General features: G+C 29.7%; 1 protein-coding gene across 16 annotated transcripts in view; it reads left to right on the top strand.

The window, feature by feature from the left end:
* The window catches only part of LOC101893720 (twitchin), a 147,374-nt gene that overhangs the window by 13,396 nt on the left and 118,647 nt on the right, over window positions 1-15,331 (top strand). For all 16 annotated transcript variants that reach the window (XM_059126969.1, XM_059126961.1, XM_059126966.1 and 13 more), the window contains 2 exons: window positions 12,078-12,552; window positions 15,123-15,144. In XM_059126969.1, the coding sequence (XP_058982952.1) occupies window positions 12,240-12,552; window positions 15,123-15,144 (335 nt within the window). In that variant the 5' untranslated portion in view covers window positions 12,078-12,239. Of the gene's footprint in view, window positions 1-12,077; window positions 12,553-15,122; window positions 15,145-15,331 lie in introns of those variants that run through there.

Here is a 15,331-nt window from a genome sequence, read left to right as displayed (position 1 = left end):
TCTAGTCTTCAACTAACTGTTCCGTCCCTAAAGTCCCTTTCTAATTCGATTTGTTTAATGTCCGTCATCCGTGTATTATATCTGCCTCATTAGGTAAACATCAGTTTTATTGGTATTGGTCGACCACGATTGATATCCTACAGTCGGCCCTCCTGACAGCGATACGGCTCGGATTGCCATCTCGTGGTTGTCCTATGGGACCTTCGTGGTCTCCCACTTTCTGCACTTCGGACCTTCCATGAGGTAACTTCTTAACAACCTTGTACTGTCCGAGGAACATTCCTCTTGACTTAAGGCCTGTCCCAAACGGAGTTCGCTTGAAGGCGACTAAGTCATTCAACACATAAACCTCCTCGATCTTTCGTCTTTCATTAAAAGCCTTACAAACAGTGTGGCCATTTTAGCATTTTTGCAGCTAAATTTAGCGTATTTTTTTGTTTTTAGCAGCAGAATTTTCATTTAGCATTTTTCTTAGCTTTTTCAAATTTTTAGTTTAGCATTTTTTAGAATTTTTTTTTTGTCCAATTTTTTTTTATTTTAGTACTTTCTTGAAAATCCAATTTACCTTAAATCCAAAAATTAAATTACATGGGCATTTTGAACGAAATTACTATTTTAGAAAAGCAATGGTAAAAGCTAAGTACATATGAATGGGCAAACATAAGCTCAACGATTTATTTTTTTGGATATGAGTATAAGAATTTAAAAATGTTTTAAATGAAAACCCACTCAAGGAATTGTCTTCTTTTGTTACGAAGTGTCTAGTTTTACTATTCAGTAACGCAGAAGTTGGAAGCGTTTTCAGTGGCATCAACCTTATAAAAGCAGAAATTAGAAATAGAATGAAATTATACACTATGAATTCACTTCTTTACATTAGATGCGGATTAAAAAGGTTAAATAGAGGTTGCGAAAGTTTTAAGATTACAAGCGATATCATTCTAATCATTATCTAATTTCCAAGTAGCAGGACTTAATACATTTTAAAACAATTATATTAAATATAAAAACAGATGTTGGACCTTATTGGTCCTCCTTTCGAATCCTTTCGTGGAACTGAACCAATTTTTTTTTTCATGGTATGGACCGAAGTAATGCATATTCTTATAGAATTTGCCCTATATTAAAGCTAAAGAAAAGAGAGTCATGCTAATGGCTATTCAGAACAATATGTGTAAATTAAGGTTTCTCTATATGAATTGATGTAAAAAGGAATAGACAATTTGGTATTTTCTCCCACAATAATTGGGCACATTTTGCTCGCTAACTGTTATCCGATAGCCATCCAAAATACTTAGCAGTGCCGATACAGGACCCCCAATTAAAATCGGACGATAATTATGACGTGTCAGAAAACTATCAGTTTTTGGTCCATTTGATCCTCTAAATATTTAGTGATCATCTCCAAAAACATCAGGCGTCTATTCTGATACTAACCCCACCTCCATCCAACATTTCGTGATGATCGGGTCATAAATGTGCCCTGTATATAATATCCTAACTATATAGTGTTGTAAGGAGTAAAAGTATTACAAAATGTAAAATTCAATATCGTAAGTAAAAATAAAAATATCTCATGCGACAAAAATATGGCAAAATGGAAAAATATAAGAAAATATCACAAAATCAATATTCTCATCTTTATTGGGATCTTTTCATGCGTTTTTGTCTAGATTTTTTTCCTGTCAAGAGGGCATTCTGAACTGAGAAGATTTGTCAAAATCAGTTCAGCTATTTTTGAGATGTAAGCATTCTAGCGAATATATGTCGCTATATATATCCGATATCTTCACTATCGACATCTAAGTAATGGTCAGAATTGACCTTTTCGTCTATATGTAATTTCACCGGGATTAAGAATATTCGTGGTTTATTGAGAAAATTGTTTTTTTTTTTTAACACAAAACTTATGGTCTTTTTCACACGCTTAAATTATCCGATGGCCATCCAAATTAGAAAGCTCCTGCCCATTCCTAAGCTCTAGCCCAATGCTAAATTCCGCGTCGATTGGTCTATAATTGTGACCTGTAGCGTGATTGCAAATTTACATAGCTAGATCAGCTCAGCGAGATTGGAAGATCAATATATACTTTCCTATGTGGGAAGCCAAAATTTCGAAGTGTTACATAATTTTTGTCCTACTCAAATTTATAATACCTCCAACACATAGTGCTGCAGGGTTTACAAAAAGGTTTGTTTGATATTTTTTAGCATTATTTTTATGCGGTTTTAGCTGCGACACTGTTTTAGATCTGGTCACACTGGCGACAACACAGTTTCTTATTTTGAGCAACAACAAAATTCATTGTTTTGCTCCACAAAATTAACACAGGTTTTTATTCTGAGAGACAACAAATCTGTTTCTCTCCACAAAATCACATTTTATGCATTGAACAACAATAAAATTGTTTTGCTCCACAATATCAACACAGTTTCTCTATCGATGTTGATTTCATTTCCAACCGGTTATACTCACAAATGTTTTTTATTTTTTCCTCTCTTCCTTCGCTTCCAATTTTTTTTGTTCATGCAAATTAAAATTATCACGCATGTCACAAGATTGAATTCAGTCAGTTAACTTCTTCAGAAAGTGTAAATCGCAACATTTTTGCGATTTGAAACCACTTTTGTTTTTGCAAGTAAAATTGAAGTTATATGGATATTTTTTTCTTTCTTTTTATTCCAAATAATTAGCAAATTTTAATGGTTTCTCAATTGGCGAAAGCAATTGTTAACAAAGTCTTGCCAAATCACTTTTCTCTTTAAACAAAAATTTGTGAAAACCAAACAATGTGGTATTACGAATAATAAACTGAAGCAAAGAGCACAAGTTAAAAGGCAGTAAGTTCGGCCGGGCCGAACTTTTAATACCCTCCACCATTTGCAACGAATTTGGAAATTTTTAAAAAATAAATTCCTTAAAAAATTCTGTTAACATTTTAATAATACGGAATATAGCCGTTATATTGAGGTGTATACGACGTAGACATACATAGGCATTGTTTGTCATGAGCCATTACCATATTCAAATTCGAAACTTGAAATAAACGGTGAATAATGTAATCCTGCACAGACAATTTTCCGTCTTAGTGTGTAGTATCCATTATGAACTTCAAATACCAAATTTGAAACAATTCCCGTGAATAATGTCGCTAAAATCATCAAAATACCGAATATAGGGAGGTACCGTTATATGGGGGCTATATGAAAACGTGGACCTACATGACCCATTTACGAACTTAACCTGCCTACTGGAAAAATAAACATGTGTGCAAAATTTTAGCCATCTATCTCAATTCATTCGAAAGATAGCGTGATTACAACAGACAGACAGACGGACATGGCTAAATCGTCTTAGAATTTTACGATGATCAAGAATATGTATACTTTGTTGGGTCTGGCATGAGTATTTCGAGGAGTTACAAACGGAATGACAAAATTAATATACCCTCCATAGTATGGTGGAGGCTACAATAAGCGACGTGATGTAAGGAATCAAAGAATATATTGGAAAAGATAACGGCAATTCACTAAAATCAGTCAGAAGTACATTACAACAGAAAATAATATAAGATTCAGAAGAGTTCAGAGGAGTTCAGAGTTCAACATTGAACCGTATTTTGCGAAAATTGAAGAGATTGTTGGACGTCTTAACAATTTGGGTGAACCTCTTTCTGAAAAGATGAAGATCCTTTTTACCTATACATATAATCATCCACATACATATAATCATCTAAAATCAGGAAACTGCTATAAAAAAGTGTAGAAGTGATAACGGAAAAGAATTTGTCAAAAAAAAAATTCGGGTTTAATTTAAGATATATGGAATAGGACATCAAAAACTGTTTGAGTTGTGGGGAACCTAACTGCATGCTAAGCAGCTAAGTAAAACTCTTTGGGCTAGAGCATTGTATCATGAAACAGAAAATAAATCATCAGGGAAGTTGTGGAATAAACGTCAGTCAAATGTAAGCATTAGAAATCTTAAGGTATTTGAAACTGAAAATGTTTGCTTATTTTCCAAAATAAAAAGGAACAAGTAAAAAAGCAAACAAGTTTAAAAGCAGTAAGTTCGGCCGGGCCAAACTTTGAATACCCTCCACCATTTGGAACGAATTTGGAAATTAAAAAAAAATTAAATCCTTAAAAAATTCTGTTAAATTTTAAAATCACCGAATATTGCCGTTATATTGGGGTCTATACGACGTGAACCTACATAGGCATTGTTTGTCATTAGCCATTACCATATTTAAATTCGAAACTTGAAATAAAGGGTGAATAATGTAGCTAAAATCATCAAAATATCGTATATAAGGAGGTGCATAGACAATTTCCTGTCACAGGCTGTAGCATCCATTACGAACTTCAAATACCACATCTCAAACAATTTCGGTGGGTATTGTACCTAAACTCTTCAAAATACCGAATATAGGGAGGTACTGATATATGGGGCCTATACGAAGACCTGGACCTGCATAGACATTTTTCAGTCACAGACTGTAGTTACCATCACGAACTCTAAATACGTAATTTGAAACAATTCCGGTGAATAATGGCGCTAAAATCATCAAAATACCGAATTTTGGGAGGTAATGTTATATGGGGGCCATACGAAGACGTGGACCTGCGCAGACAATTTTCTGTCATAGGCTCTAGCATCCAGCATGCGCAGACAATTTTCTGTCATAGGCTCTAGCATCCATTACGAATCTCAAATACCAAATTTGAAACAGTTCCGGTGAATAATGTCGCTAATATCATCAAAATACCGAATTTTCGGAGGTAATGTTATATGGGGGCCATACGAAGACGTGGACCTGCGCAGACAATTTTCTGTCATAGGCTCTAGCATCCAGCATGCGCAGACAATTTTCTGTCATAGGCTCTAGCATCCATTACGAATCTCAAATACCAAATTTGAAACAGTTCCGGTGAATAATGTCGCTAATATCATCAAAATACCGAATATCGGGATATACCGTTATATGGGGGCTATATGAAAACGTGGACCTACATGGCCCATTTACGAACTTAACCTGTCTACTGGAAAAATAAACACGTGTGCAAAATTTTAGCCTTCTATCTCAATTCGTTCGAAAGATAGCGTGATTACAACAGACAGACGGACAGACAGACAGACAGACAGACAGATATGGCTAAATCGACTTAGAATTTTACGCTGATCAAGAATATATATACTTTGTTGGGTCTGACATGAGTATTTCGAGGAGTTACAAACGGAATGACAAAGTTAATATACCCTCCATAGTATGGAGGAGGGTATAAAAATTGTACACAAAATGTATATTAAAATATGTGAAATATGTATTGTGGAATGCTGTTTAATCATTAATCATCATTAATTATATTTTAGGGGAAGCATCTTTTAAATTCCTCCGGCGTATTTTTTCAGTATTGTGTTCATTACTTTGCGCCTAAATTACAGAAACAATCGAAACTACCGGCATTGCGAAAAAATAACGAAATGAACTTTATTTTTGCACGAAAAACTCTCATTAACAGAATATTTTTCACAAATTACACTTCTACAACGTTTTCAAATCATGTGTTTTGTTTTGATTCCTCATTCTATTATATTATAATATATTATATTATAATATATTGTATTATATTATATTATATTATATTATATTATATTATATTATATTATATTATATTATATTATATTATATTATATTATATTATATTATATTATATTATATTATATTATATTATATTATATTATATTATATTATATTATATTATATTATATTATATTATATATATTATATTATATTATATTATATTATATTATATTATATTATATTATATCATATATATTATATTATATTATATTATATTATATTATATTATATTATATTATATTATATTATATTATATTATATTATTATTATATTATATTATATATTATTTATATTATATTATATTATATTATATTATATTAGATTATATTATATTATATTATATTATATTATATTATATTATGTATAGTATATTATATTATATATATTATATATATTATATTATATTATATTATATTATATTATATTATATTATATTATATTATTATAGTAGTATATATATTATGTATATTATATTAATATTATATTATATTATATTAGATTATATTATATTATATTATTTATATTATATTATATTATATTATTATATTATATTATATATATATTATATTAGATTTAGTATATTATATTATATTATATTATATTATTATTATATTATATTATATTATATTAATTATTATATTATATTATATTATATTATATTATATTATTTATATTATAATTATATTATATTATATTATATATATATTATATATATATTAGATTATAGTTATATTATATTATATTATATTATTTAATTATTATTATATTATATTTATTATATTATATTATATTAGATTAGTAGTATATTATATTATATAATTATATATATTATATTATATTATATTATATTATATTATATTATATTATTATATTATATTATATTATATTATATTATATTATATATTATATTATATTATATTATATTATATTATATTATATTATATTATATTATATTATATTATATTATATTATATTATATTATATTATATTATATTATATTATATATATTATATTATATTATATTATATTATTATATATATTATATTATATTATATTATATTATATTATATTATATTATATTATATATATTATATTATATTATATTATATTATATTATATTATATTATATTATATTATATTATATTATATTATATTATATTATATTATATTATATTATATTATATTATATTATATTATATATATTATATTATATTATATTATATTATATTATATTATTTATATTATATTATATTATATTATATTATATTATATTATATTCTATTATATTATATTATATTATATTATATATATTATATTATATTATATTTATTATATTATATTATATTATATTATATTATATATATTATATATATTTATTATATTATATTATATTATATTATTTATATTATATTATATTATATTATATTATATTATATTATATTATATTATATTATATTAATTATATATTATATTATATTATATTATATTATATTATATTTATATATTATCTATATTATATATATTATATATTATATTATATTATATATATTATTATTATATTATATTATATTATATTATATTATATTATATTATATTATATTATATTATATTATATTATTATTATATTATATTATATTATATTATATTATATTATATTATATTATATTATATTATATTATATTATAATTATATTATATTATATTAATATTATATTATATTCTATTATCTTATATTATATTATCTATAATTATATATATTATATTATATTATATTATATTATATTATATTATATTATATTATATTATATTATTTCTTAAATTTTAATTACTGTTATATGTTATCTTACATGTAAATCTAAAAACAATAATAAAAAAAAAATTACCCTTGTTATGGAATGGACAGGCTTGAAATGCGAAACTTAGCTTAATAATAGTACAATATTTTTATAGCAAATTATTTATGTTAGCTTACATAAAGGGTCTTGATGTGATTTTTATACCCTCCACCTTGGAAAGGAGGGTATATTAACTTTGTCATTCCGTTTGTAACATCCTTAAATATTCGTCGTAGACCCCATAATGTATATATCAATCACAATACAGCCCACACTATTTGACGTAGAGCGCCAAAATTTAGCAGAGCAATTGGTATTGTGTCTAGGATGGTTGGTATTGAAAATGATATATATAGGTCCACGTGCTGTTCCCCATCTACACGGTATCTCCCGATATTCGGTATTTTGATGATTTATGCCACATATTTCACGGATTTGTCTGAAAATTGGTATTTGTAGGTCATAACGGGTTCCTGTACGTGTGGCAAAACATTGCATGTATAGGTCCACGTTTTGGTATAGCCCCCATATAATGGTATCTCTCGATATTCGATATTCTTTTAACGGATTTGTCTAAAAATTGGTATTTGTTGGTCATAATGGGTTCCAGTTCCTGTGGCGAAACATTGCATGTATGGGTCCATGATTTGGTATAGATCCCATATAACTGTACCTCCAGATATTTGGTATTTTGATGGTTTTTGCCACATTTTTTCACTGATTTGTCTAAAAATTGGTATTTGTGAGTCATAATGGGTCCTAGTTCGTGTAGCGAAACATTGTATGTATAGGTCCACGTTTTGGTATAGTCCCCATATAACGGTACCTCCCAATATTCGGTATTTTGATGCATTTTGACACATTTTTTCACGAATTTCTCTGAAAATTTGGTACTTGTAAATCATAATTGGTCCTAGTTCGTGTGGCGTGTCATTGTAATTATAGGTCCACGTTTTGGTATAGCCCCCATATAACGTTACCTCCCGATATTCGGTCATTTGATGATTTTTGACATATTTTTTTCACGTATTTGTCTGAAAATTGGTATTTGTAGGTCATAATGGGTTCTAGCTCCGTTGGCGAAACCTCGCATGTGTAGGTCCACGATTTGGTATAGCCCCCATATAACCGATATTCGGCAATTTAATGGTTTTTGCTACATTTCTTCTAATGTTTCCTTTACCCTAAGGTGGAGGGTATTAAAAGTTTGGCCTGGCCGAACGTAATGTTTTTTTTTACTTGTTATAATATAAAAATGTAGCACAAGTATTAATTAGTCAATTTAATGTTAAATCTACTACAAATAAAAATGTTTTTGTGTTGCTTTGTATGTTTATAAAAGTTGTATTTAATTTGAAAAAAATTAAGTTTCATTTGGAAAAAGTTTAATTTAATTTGGAAATGCTGTATTGGAAATATACATAGAATGATTTACAACAATAATATAAAAATGGTTGTTGACTTTAATACACTTTTTTCTGTCTTTATGTATATACATTTATTCTTGATCAGCATAAAATCCTATGTCGACTTAGCAATCACCGTCTGTGAAAATCACTTCCGAATGAAATGAAGTGGGTTTATAAGATTTTACCAAGTTGTATTTTAGGTCCGTACAATTTTTGGTATTGCGCCATATAGGCAATGTTTCGGTATAGACCCCATCAGGTTAGACATAGTTTTGGTGTCTTGATCATAATTTCAAAATTATGTGTAGGCAAATTACTTGCAAAAACCTGTCCATATGAGTCTAAGTTATGGTCTTAAGAGGTCATAATAGGTAACAAAGTCCACGTCTTCGTATAGCCTCCATATAACGGTACCACTTTGTATATACAAGGATGCAATGTCGCAAGGTATCAGTGCTATATTCCTGCGAAAGATCAAGCATAGTTAAGATGTTAGTTGTTTAACCAATATCCAAAAATAAAAAGAAAACACTGAGGGATCATCAATAAAAAAACAGTAAAGAAAGTCCTAAAGTTGGGCGGGCCGACTTTATGATACAATACACTACTTTGCTAATTAAGTTGAACTCCACATAACAATTAAAAGTTTTTATGGGAGAATTCAATCAGACGCGCTATGATTATAATTATAATTTAAAGTTATGCGGGCTACTCGGGCTGATATTACACGTTTGGTGCACAATAAAAGACAAATCAGACGAAGAAATATACGGGAGCTATATATAAATTTGTACCGATTATCTCCAATTTCAATAGGGTTCGTCCTTGGGCCAAACAAATGATTAGTGCAAAATTTCATCTGGATCGGGCAATAAATGCGAACTGTACTTTGTTTACAAAAATATATGGACAGACGGACGGACGGACATGCATGAATCGACTCAGAATGAGATTCTTTGCAGATCATCAAAAGGAACTATGGGTCTATCTCGTTTCCTTTTGCCTTTTACAAACAAATGCATAATACCCTGACCACCTTGCGGTGTAGGGTATAACGATTCTGAATGACATAGATAAGGCCAAATACATAAACAGGCATTTGCTATAATCTTTACTTAAAATAATAAGTGCGCAAGAGATAACAATATTCCAATGACATTTATCCAGAAGTGCTCAGCCGAAATTTTTTCGATTTTAGTAGACATTTTTAATAAAATGCATAGTGAACATGACTATCCACAAGTTGTAAAAGTTCACAAAGTAGCTTCCTTTCGAAAATTCCAAATTCATTGCAATATATACAGGGTGAGATATTAAAAAAATTTCCACAAAAAATTTTTACATTTTTTTTTAAATTTTATTGAATGAAGACAAAAATGTCAGAAAAGCATCAAATTTTAGAATAAGTCTAGATTTGTTCGATTTGGTCACCTTTGGCACGAATTATGGCCTTCAAACGGGCACACGCTGCCCGAATGTTGCTCTGCGGTATGTTGACTAGATGAGGTGATCGACACTTTGGTATTTTTTAATGCCAAACTTGCTTTTCCAAATACTCCAGAACATTGTGAGCTGGAAATGAAGCGAGGACCCTCATTTTGTAACCATTATTGGGTGGCGCGTGCTGTGTGCGATTGTGCTGAGTCTTGTTGGAATGTCCAAGGGCTGCAAAATGTTTGCGTGTCCAAGACTTAACTACACACCCCAGAATATTTTCGCAATAATATTCGGCATTTATTCTGATGCCACGGTCAATTAATACACGCAGAGAGCGACCATCGGCTGTTATGGCGGCCCACACCATCACCATGGCCTGCGCTTGAGTTCTGGTGGCTAACCAAAGGTGCACATTTTCAGCTGACCTCTTTGGCAAGCAAACACGATCATTTTGTTTATTTACAGACTGCTGGGGAGAAAACCAAATTCGGCAGTTCACCACTTTCGGCCAAGCGAAGCAACTCTTTAGTTCTTTTGAGTCCATTTTCTTTCTGATGCGGTGTAAGTTCTTGCACTTTTTGGAATTTAAATGGCTTTGCCACGAGCTCATTTTTTAATATTTGCCGAATGGAATATTGCGATATTTTCAGCTCACGAGCCATTTCTCGGCCCACGCGACGCGGGTATCGATCAAGTCGCTTCTTTACTTTTCGAACCATTTCTGGTGATGTTGCTGTTTTCTTCCATCCACTTCCTTGACGTCGGGCTACGCTACCAGTATCACGGTAACAAGCGATGGTACGAGACACAAACGATTTATTCACATTTAAATGCTGGAGTGCTCTAACGATAACCACTTGTAGTTTTCCAGTCAAATATAAATAAATCACACTACCACGCTTGAATTCCATCGCGAATAACTTTTTTTTGTACGCTTGTAAACAATATAATGAGCTGTCACTGGAATACTTTTAACAGTGGCTCAGAAATGAAAGCAGTCTGAAGTTGGTTGCAGTTTTTTCATCTCCCCCTGTATTTATCCTACAATATCTATATATAAGTATCATACAAAAAATTAGTTATTGTTGTATTTACGGTTGTAGAAAGGATGTGGCACTGAAAAGGCTGTCCTTAATATTGCAAATTATGTGTAACGGTTTAGACGAGATGACACATTGTTTTTCTATGGAAAGTGTGGCAGAAATATATTGCTTTAAATCATGTGTCTGAAATGAAAAAGTTTGTAAAAGTAGGGTAAATTGAAAATTTTTAATTATAATTTTATTAAAAATGGACTTCGTTCGGTGTATGCTGTTTGTCACATTTTATATATTTTTACAGCGTTACCTAAAATTCGACGTATCGTACACAAATATTGAACTTTACCACTATGGGAAAATGTTTTGTACGTTCGTATTACCCAAATACGCCAGATCCATATCCTAAAATATACCAAATAAAAACGTTTTAAAAATTGATGCTTTTTTAAATTCGCCCAATTTCAACATTTTCTTATTACAAATATTTATATAATTTGTATCATCCATTTTTATTTTTAACCCACATTATTATTTTAATTGTCAAAGTTGAAATTTTGTTCGCCCGACGTATTTGGGTAACTCTTATATAAATATATGTGTTTTACTTTTGTGGCGAAAAACGTCGACCTAGTCCGTCGTACTTTAGGTAACGCTGTTGTATTCAATTATTGGAGACATTATTTCGGATAATATAAATGATTTGTATTTTTAGGCATCATTCTCAACCACTAGAGCTAGAGGTTTTTCATTTGATTACTACAAAATAATATATTCAAACCAAAAAGCAATAGATGAATACCTTGATTCTTTAAATTTGGCAAGAATCATTTGAACCTAGTCAGATTGATTCCTTGTTAAAATATTAAATATCGGAATGGGAGTTGCAGAAGATTTTGCGCCATTTTTTATAAAAAAACCGCAGCTGAGGCAGGAAGATGACGGAAATCGCCTGATTTTTGAATGTCAGTTACAATCATCACCTGCGCCAAATATAGAGTGGTATAGAAGTGATACCCTTGTAGTAGAAAACGAAAGAACAAAATTAAGAATAATCCCAATAGAGGGAAATAAATATACAGTATTATTGGAAATTGATGATGTATTAGATACCGATGCTGGTCTTTACAAAGTTCGAGCCAAAAATAGTTCGGGAGAAGTTTCAGCTTCAATTAATTTGAACTTTTCTCGTAAGTAAATGCTAATAATAATAACTTTCTTTATATGATTCATGTTAAGCCAACGATGGGTAAGGTGAATATCAAAGGGTGTCATAACTTCGACGAGGAAAAGATTCGTAGTTATGTCCGGGCCAAAAACCATCGAGACTCAATATTATATGGAGTTCCATTTTAAACTTCGAATACGTTAAATCGTAAGAAAAATGCTGTTAAAACGTTCAAAAAACCCGAAAAGCGAACCTTTAGTTAGTGGCTTGCCAGAGGGATATATAACTATGAATACAATTTTAGACAATTTTGTTAGAAATTATGGAAAATATCTACAAAATACCCAAAAATCGTTGTACATTGGCTATACCTGAATTGACAGAACCCATCTATGAACTTCACCTGTCAACCGACAAAATACACATATATTCAAAATGTTAGTCTTCTATTGTTGTGAAATTTCAGGTTTATATCTTGGAAACCCTGCACTAGCACAGGGTTTACGTTTTTGAGTCGTAAAACTCAACACATAGGAAGCCACATTTACATTCAATAACGTTTATTCTTATATGAATAATTAAAATGTATGCTTAATGTCTATGCAAAGTATCACATCTTTTGAGTGCGTTAATACCGAAGACCTTTATTATGATAACCGCATTAATATATCCATTTGTTATTTCTTGATTTGACTGTTTTGTCCATTAAAATTGCCGCAGTAAAGATAATGCTCTGATCTCCGCTTAGAGGACGATATGATAATCCGTCAAAAGAAAGAAGATTAGTTTCACAGTTTAAGCTATCTTCTCAACAACCGTGTAACAACAAAATGTGTATCCAATGAATTTTAGGCCTGTAAAAAGTTTAGTATTAAAATAAAATTATATATAATTCCTCTACTTATTATAGCCTCTATAGAACCGTAAAAAACTATGGAGAATTTTTTTGGGTCTTTAGCCGTACCTTTCAACTAAATTTGCTGTTAATCGGCAGGTTGTTTCTATGGGAACAAAATTAACTGCGTTGTTTTATTACATATTTTATAATTCACAAAGAAATTGCAAATAAGAAAAAAGTAGAAAAAATATTTATTACGATATATGAAGGGCTCACAGCTATACCGAACTAAGTCATAAAAACATAATTCGAAGATATTTTGAGCTAAAGTAAATGCACTGCCATTAATATCTGGAAAGAATATTGTAGTCTACTAAAAGAAGATGTAAAAGTCTATATTCAAAATTAACTAATGATATTAATTTAAAATAAAAGTAATTTAAATATATTACTAAAAAATATTCAAAAACAAAAAATCTACTTTGGTTCATTATTACTCTGAATAAAATTTCAAGGTTTCACAGCTAAAGCGAACCAAGTCAAAAATATAAAATAAAGTGTTCGTTATATGACTAAATATAGTTGACTTTAGCGATTAATTTCCCAATAGTTTCGGAGTTTTATTTTAAGTCATGTCTTGCTTTGGCGTCTGGCAGCTGCGGGTGCTTCTATTGTAATTGACAATCATTGTGATTTTTAGGAAATTAAAATAAATTCATTTAAAAAAAAAAAATAAATAAATTAATGTTAAAGAAATAAGAAGGTAAAGTCATGCAATTATATGTTTACATTTTTATACCCTCCACAATAGTATGGTATATTACGTTTGTAATTCCGTTTGTAACACCTCGAAATATACATTTTAGAACCCATAATGTATATATATTCTTGATCATATGAGCATAAAATTCTATGTCGATTTAGCGAGGTATGTCCGACTGTCCGTCTATCCGTCTATTCGTATGTGGAAATCACTCTAACATCCAAACGAAATGAAGTTAGTTGGTGAAAATTTACTCAATTTACTTTTGGTATTGAAAATGGGCCATGTAGGTCCACGTCTTCGTATAGCCCCCATATAACGGTACCTCCCGATATGCGGTATTTTGATGATTTTAGTGACATTATTTACCGGAACTATTTCAAATTTAGTATATGAAGTTCGTAATGAATACATTCGGTATTTTTAAGATTTTAACAGAATTTTTAATGGATTTTAATTTTTTGAAAATTGCCAAAATTTGTATCAAATGGTGGAGGGCACTTAAAGTTCGGCCCGGCCGAACGTTATGCATTTGACAACATCTCATTGTCAAAATGTATATTTATAAATCCATTGTACATATAAATCAGATATGGGAATCTGCTTTCTAGGCAGGGAAATTTGACAGAGTAAACTACACAAAATGCATAGATGGATATGATTATTTGAAATGACTTTGCCTTCTTAATTTTACCATGGTTTCAACAAATATTTACACATAAAAAATCTTCATTGGCAAATATTCCTCATCTTCATTACTGGAAAAATCACTAGCACTGCTATTATTACTATCCATTTATAGGAAACACTGAAAATACCTGGTCCTAATTTCGGCATTTTTTATTTTTCATGACTTGATTCGGTATAGCAGTGAGCCCTCCATATAATAATTAGAATTAAGTTTTCTTACTCCAATTATTATTTACAACATTTTTATATATTTTTATTACAATACTTAATACGTTATGATTAATCTTTGACACAACTATAGCTGCGGACGAACCAAAGGAAAAGTAAGAATTCCACATGTTTAACACACATTTTTATTTTGCCAAGAATTTACTAACAAACAAATAATATATATTTTAATTGTATTTGCTCTCTATTAATTGCTTTTTATTAATGCTTAATATTTGATTGCTTTAACTGCCTCAACCTAATAGAAGGTAATATTTCATTCTCGCATGTATTGGGGTAAGT

The sequence above is a fragment of the Musca domestica genome, unplaced genomic scaffold (genome assembly GCF_030504385.1).
Source record: "Musca domestica strain aabys unplaced genomic scaffold, Musca_domestica.polishedcontigs.V.1.1 4, whole genome shotgun sequence".
Classification (NCBI taxonomy): Eukaryota; Metazoa; Arthropoda; class Insecta; order Diptera; family Muscidae; genus Musca; species Musca domestica.
Note: the sequence above shows the minus strand (reverse complement) of the source record. Positions and strands in the feature narration are given on the sequence as shown.